Raw genomic sequence first — 6,305 nt, 5'->3', positions numbered from 1 at the left:
TGAATCCGTTCACATATTTGGTGGGGTGAATGACTACCCATGTTACAACATTTTAGGGAATTAAAAAAAATCTACTTGACTAAATCAAATAAATAAAATTAACTTAGACTTAAAAATAACAATGCAGAAATAAAATTGTAACAGGTTGCACGTGGGCCTTGTGAGTGGATTATTCAATCGTGTGGAGCTTTGACCAAGCTGACCCAGTTAAAAAAAAAAAAAAAAAAAAAAAAAAAAAAAAAAAAAAAATTTAAATTATAGATACATGCATAGGCATTTTTGTACATGGGGGAGGATATTCTTTACCACCATGAGACTGTCCGCAATGCAACATGCTGCATTTACTACATGCATCCTAGTCATCACTGCCACATCAGCTTTTTACTCATTATTAACAAATGCACTCTCTCTCCTCTTTTTAACTCCAACCCATCCTTCCCACATGCACCCTCTCTCTTCCACATCACCATTTCTTTTTCCAACCCATTAGTTTTTAAAGGACCCACCTTTACCTTCTCTCTCCTGCATTTAGGTGCACTTCACTAAGTGCAAACCCCTTAAGTGCAAGTCCACCCCAATGCATCCTTCACAAGTGCACACGCCACGTCATTAAGTGCAACCCTCCTAAAGGAAGCATTGGAGGCAGTCTGATAAAATAGAACTAGGTTTAACCAATACATTTATTTATTCTTTCTCGGTATGTCTGTCTTTTATAGTACTTCTCATGTATATTGTTACAGGATTTACTATAAATATTCTCGAGATGAATTCTCAAATAACACATAGCCCTAAACCCTAAACCTTAAATGGGGAGTTTTTGCGAACCGAGGGAAAACACACAAGATCCGTTGCCCTCGGAGCCGTCAATCCGCCACGCTCATCCACATTTAACCGTCGTTTTTCCTTAACGTTCCATTCAAAGCATTGTACGAGTGTGGCAATCACCACAGGGAGCTGTCTCATTGCCATGTTTATGCCAGGACAACTTCTCCTCCCAGTTCCAAAAGGCAAAAGTGTAAAATTGTGGCCCTTAATATCTAAAGAACCTTTAAGGGCACCACCTTCTAAAAACCTATCCGGGTTGAACTCTAATGGGCTTTCCCAATACTTCGAGTTTCTTCCGATCGACCAGATATTAACGAACAATATGGAGCCAACAGGGATGTCGTATCCTTTAATGGTGACATTTTCGTTCGACTTGCGTATAACCATAGGAATAGGTGGATGAAGTCGGAAGACTTCTTTTATGATTGCTTGAATGTAAGGCAAGTTCGGCGTGTCAGACTCCTCAACTAGCCTCTTGTTTCCGATGACCACATCAATCTCTTGTCTTGCTTTTTCAATGACCTTAGGGTTATTGATAAGTTCAACTAAGGTCCATTCCATGGTTACGGCGGTTGTTTCTGTTGCTGCCGTAAAAAAGTCCTATGAAACAATTTCATTTAGTTCTTTCGTATGAAAAAAATACACTTACAAAATTTAATGAATCAAATAAATTTAAAAAGAATTGTGTATATATACAATGACAATTTACGAGAATAATAATTATATTATCTTTATTTTCATTCTCTCTATTGTATATGCTATACATTGTTGACCTATTTAATACTTAGAGTGAATTGTAAGTTTTTTTTTTTTCTTTATTTTTATACCTTTGTTCAGACGGTGTCACTTTTCATTAAAATTGACGAATTTTGTACTTAACATTTCAAAATCTTGTATGTTATGTTGTTTAGGCCTAACCTAGTTACTTTTAATTATTAAGTGAAGGGTAAATTGGTCTTTTCACTTGTTTATTTAACAAAACCATTATAATAATTTTAATAATTAGAAAAATATTTATATATTATATGCATATTATATACATACTAGTATTAAGCCCCTGCGTTGCAGCAGTTGTTTTAAAACTGTGTCAAATAGTACCAATGCTATACCACTGTCAGCGACCACCAACATCGGAAAAGCTCGTAAAAACAAAGTAAATAAAAACGGAAAAAATAACGCCGAGCGAAAAGCAGACGTAAAATCCTTGAATCACGAACTCTCGTTGCAGAGAACTTAAACCGAAACGTAAATAACTAAGTCAATCCAGGACTCGCGCGATTGTCGAACTTGTTAAACGGAGAAAAATAGATGTGCTGCGAAGGGCCAGTCAAACGGAAAAAATATACGAAAAAAATGTTGAACCCCATACGCACGTTGCGGTGCATTAACTCACAAAATTTAAAACGAAACGAAAAACTTGGGAAAGATGATAAGTATGGTGGTCCAAAATTGAAAATAAAAAAGAGTTAGCATTAAATTGCAAAATATAGAAAACTTTGGGTTAAAAGTAAAAAAAAACAAAGGGTCTAAATTGCAAAATTGAAGTTATTTATTAATTTTAGATAAAGATAAGGATAAAAATAAATGATATCTATATACTAGTTATTAATATTAAAAGAAATTTATTAAATATTTATAAATAAAATTTAGGATGTTGAAGGAGAAAATGTCATGTGTCATTATTTAGAGTCTTTTATTATAAGTCGGCGCCTCGTCTTGCCGACAACGAACACCCATAACCATCCCTCAATCTCCTCTTCTCCTTTTCATCTCAAATACACCACACCACACCACCCTCATTCCGCCTCGATTTAATGGCCGGCCACCACTGTGGTGGTGGCGATGAGAGAGAGAGAGAGAGAGATCGGAGAAGATTCTGTCCAGAGTGTTGATACATATAAACACACAATCTCTCTTCTCTCCCTATCTAGAGCTTAGTTCCGGTCACCATCTTCCCCAAATATGAACCCTAATTCGCCCCTTCCCATTTCACGTCAAATTCGAGTTCCATGATCACAATTAATGAATACAACCTTAGGGCTTTTGATTGGAAACTGAAAACGAGTAGAATGGAGGCTTTCTTACCTCAAATCGGTGCACAAATTACGACGGTGACTCGCCGGAAAAGGTTGTAGCGGAGGCAATTACAACAAAGCATGGAGTGATTTCATATGAGGAGGAAACAAGTAGAATGGTGGCTTTCTTACAGGTTATATATAGTTGCTTGATTTACTCTCGAAAACAAGTGTAATAGTCGATGTATGGTTAGTATGACAAGAGACTATTAGATGAAACTTAAATATGCAATTTCTTTTTATAGCATGAAAAATACCCCCACGACGCTCCAACCTTCTAAATTATTCCACCAAAAAGCTTGAAGGTCTTATTTTTGTTTTATTACAAATATGATCCTTTATAGGTATAATGACTAAAAATCCTAGGGTGATTAAAATCTAATGTTAAAAATAAGCTAGGTTAGGGTCAAAGGACAAATCGTGCAAAATTTTGATATATAAATTACAAAACACATCAATTATAAACACAAAGGACACTACCAAAAAATGGTATAAAGATAAAGGATAAAATGTGCAATTCACTCTAATCTTTATAAACTTGTGCTATACTTTGTTGACCTATTTAATGTGTATAAATATTTGATATTTCACTTATAACTTGCGTGGTTAGCTATTTTTTAAAAGTTAACATACGTATTGGTGTTAATTTTTTTTCTTGTGTATTTTGATATATATTAAATAGTTTTTATTTTCTTCTATAACTTGCAATATGTTTTCAATAGCCGATGTAGAAGCTGTGTTTAACTTTTTCTCTTGTATTCTGGAATAAATTTCGTTGAAAACGTCTTTTGGTATCATAGGTTATATAGAGCGTTGCTACCGTACCGATACCATGACGAATGGCACTGAGTATCGTCCAAACAACATCAGTACCTATTCGATATTATGGATTGGTACTTTTATTCGTTTTTATGGTTTTGAATCGATATAAAAATGACTTTAGTTTTTTGGGTTACCCAACTTTATTTTATGGGTCATATGATACAATTTTTGTTTAATGAAATTGTTGTAATTTTTTTTGTTTCATAAACTATAATATACAAGTACATGTAGGAATCGAGTTGTGTTAAAATTATATTTTTTTTTTGTCGCGGTAATAAAATAAAAAGAATCGATACCGACCACTAATACACGCAGGCGGTTCACGCTAAGATTTCTGTACACTAAGATTTGTACGGCCACCACATTAATATTTGTACGGTCCGCAACAACGTTTGCACTTGTCGAGTTCGTATTATGTCCATGTGGAGTGTGTTTTCGCAAAAAAAATAAGGTTAGAGATCCGCGATTTGAATAAAAAAATTATAAATAGTTAGTAACGAAGAAATAGGAATACAACATGTTTTACTATAGATTTTTTTTTAATTAACTATTAAAAAAATATAACTTCAAAACTAGAATATAATGAGATGAAATAAGAGAAGCAAGAAAACAGAATTTTAAGTTCATTGAATTGCGGTGCGTAATCTTAACCGGTTAGTGATTTATTAGATATAGATGTTAGAAAATTAATGTTGATTTTGGCAAAATCGGCTAGGGGTGCCGAGCTCGAGCCCACGCTTGTCATGTTTTTTTAAAGCTCGAGCTCGGGCTCGGCTCGGCTCGAGCCTACTTATTTGAGCTCGAGCTTGTCTCGCGAGTAAAAACCCAAAGCTTGAGGTCAGCTCGAGCTATTTTAAGAACAACATTAGACGAGCTAAAAACTCGGCTCGAGTTCGCTTCAGTATCGCTTAAACGAGCCAAAGCTCGGCTTGCCAATGTTATCATCATTATTATTATATTATATATAAAATAAATAAATTTTTGTTTGGGTTCGTTTAGGCTCGCGAGCCTGAACGAGCTTTGTATTTCAGGCTCGAGCTCGGGCTCATTAAAGCTCGGCTCGTTCGAGCTCTTACCGAGCCGATAACAAGTAGCTCTCGAGCCTCTAGGCTTGTTTACACCCCTAAAATCGGCCATTGATAAGTTAAATTTGGGAATTTTTCCTATCAAAAGTTAAGAATCGGATGATAAGGAACATCTCTAATCCTTATTGGGGATTCAAGGAGTAAAGGAGTAAACTCACCAAAATCAAGGCTTTGATATGGTTTCTAGTAATTTTAATCTCAGCTTTCTCATCCTCCAAAACATCAAGCAACAAGTCCAGAAAATCTTTCCCTTTGCCATCTTTGCCTTTTCCTTCTCTTCTTCTCATTTCTTCTCTCTTAGACATGACTTTTTCAAGCAAAGCATCATACCTTATATGTATATCTTTGTACCTCTTCTCAAACCCTTGCAAATCTAACCTCTTGCAAAACCATATGAAATCCGATACATTAAACTCTCCGAATATCTTTGTCACTTCCCGAACAAGATTCTTGGCTTCCACTGCTTCACTATCAGTCGCAGAATACCGGATACCCATCATCATTTGACATATAACATTGTTTGCTAGCTTTAACAACTCATCCGTCATATTCACACTCTCATTTTGTTTCGCTTTCACGGTTAGCGTTCGCAGAAGCTCTTGGATTTCATGTGTTCTAAGGGGGAGGAAATGGCCAAGATTCTGGCTGCCTAGAAGCTCTACTGTCGACAGTTTTTTTATATATTTCCAATAAGGTCCATATGGTGCAAATGCAAAGGCAACACCATAAGTAATATGGTCAATGGCTAAGGTGTGTTTTCTATAAGAGAAAGCAAGGTCATTTTTTTGGAGTAGTTCTTGGGCGAGTTCGGGAGTGTCCGCAACGAAACAAGTGACCGAACCTAGACGAAGGTGGATTAGCGGGCCGTAGCGGGTGGAGAGGCTTTTGAAGGACTGGTGGATGAGTGGGCCGAGGTGGTGTAGGTGACCGATAATTGGTAACGATGGGGGGCTTGGTGGAAGACGATGTTTTGGTTTCCTTTTGGAGAATAAGAGGAAGAGTGAAGTGAGGAAAACTAAGGAAATTATGACCAGAAAATTCATGGTGAGATATGAGATTGTGAGAGTACAAAGGATCCGATCTTGTCTTTTCTATATATAAGATGAAACTCTAGTTCATGAATATCGATACCTTTGGCATTTTCTAGCTTGGTACTAAAGCACCGTAGCCATTTAAGATTCTTTTTTTTTACTGAAATAACATAAATGAAGCACATAAATAATAAAATATATACCAATCTCGGATTAGCCTACTTGATAGAGACTCTTGTGTCTTAAGGGAGATATTGGGTTCAATCCCAAGTAAAGAATAGTTTAAAATTAAATTTAATGTAAATTAGGAGTGAGTAAGTATTGTCATTAAAAAAATATATACACAACATATTGTTACTAATTAAAAAATAAATAACCAAGTCTTTTTGTTACTAATTAAATAATAAATAAACATAAACAAGTCTTATAAAATAAATAAATAGAAAAACAACATATTAAACAATTAC

At 35.3% G+C, this 6,305-nt stretch overlaps 1 protein-coding gene across 1 annotated transcript; it reads right to left on the bottom strand.

Moving 5' to 3' along the window:
- Positions 1-662: 662 nt before the first annotated feature.
- Positions 663-5,932, bottom strand: LOC110873193 (licodione synthase). Its single transcript, XM_022122122.2, has 2 exons — positions 4,966-5,932; positions 663-1,425 (listed from the first exon to the last, which is right to left on the bottom strand). The coding sequence occupies exons 1-2, from the start codon at positions 5,848-5,850 to the stop codon at positions 796-798; spliced, it is 1,515 nt and encodes a 504-aa protein (XP_021977814.1). The 5' UTR covers positions 5,851-5,932; the 3' UTR covers positions 663-795.
- Between the last annotated feature and the right edge of the window lie 373 nt (positions 5,933-6,305).

The sequence above is a fragment of the Helianthus annuus genome, chromosome 8, assembly GCF_002127325.2.
Source record: "Helianthus annuus cultivar XRQ/B chromosome 8, HanXRQr2.0-SUNRISE, whole genome shotgun sequence".
Classification (NCBI taxonomy): Eukaryota; Viridiplantae; Streptophyta; class Magnoliopsida; order Asterales; family Asteraceae; genus Helianthus; species Helianthus annuus.
The sequence above is the reverse complement of the archived record's forward strand: the minus strand, read 5'-3'. Positions and strand labels throughout refer to the sequence as shown.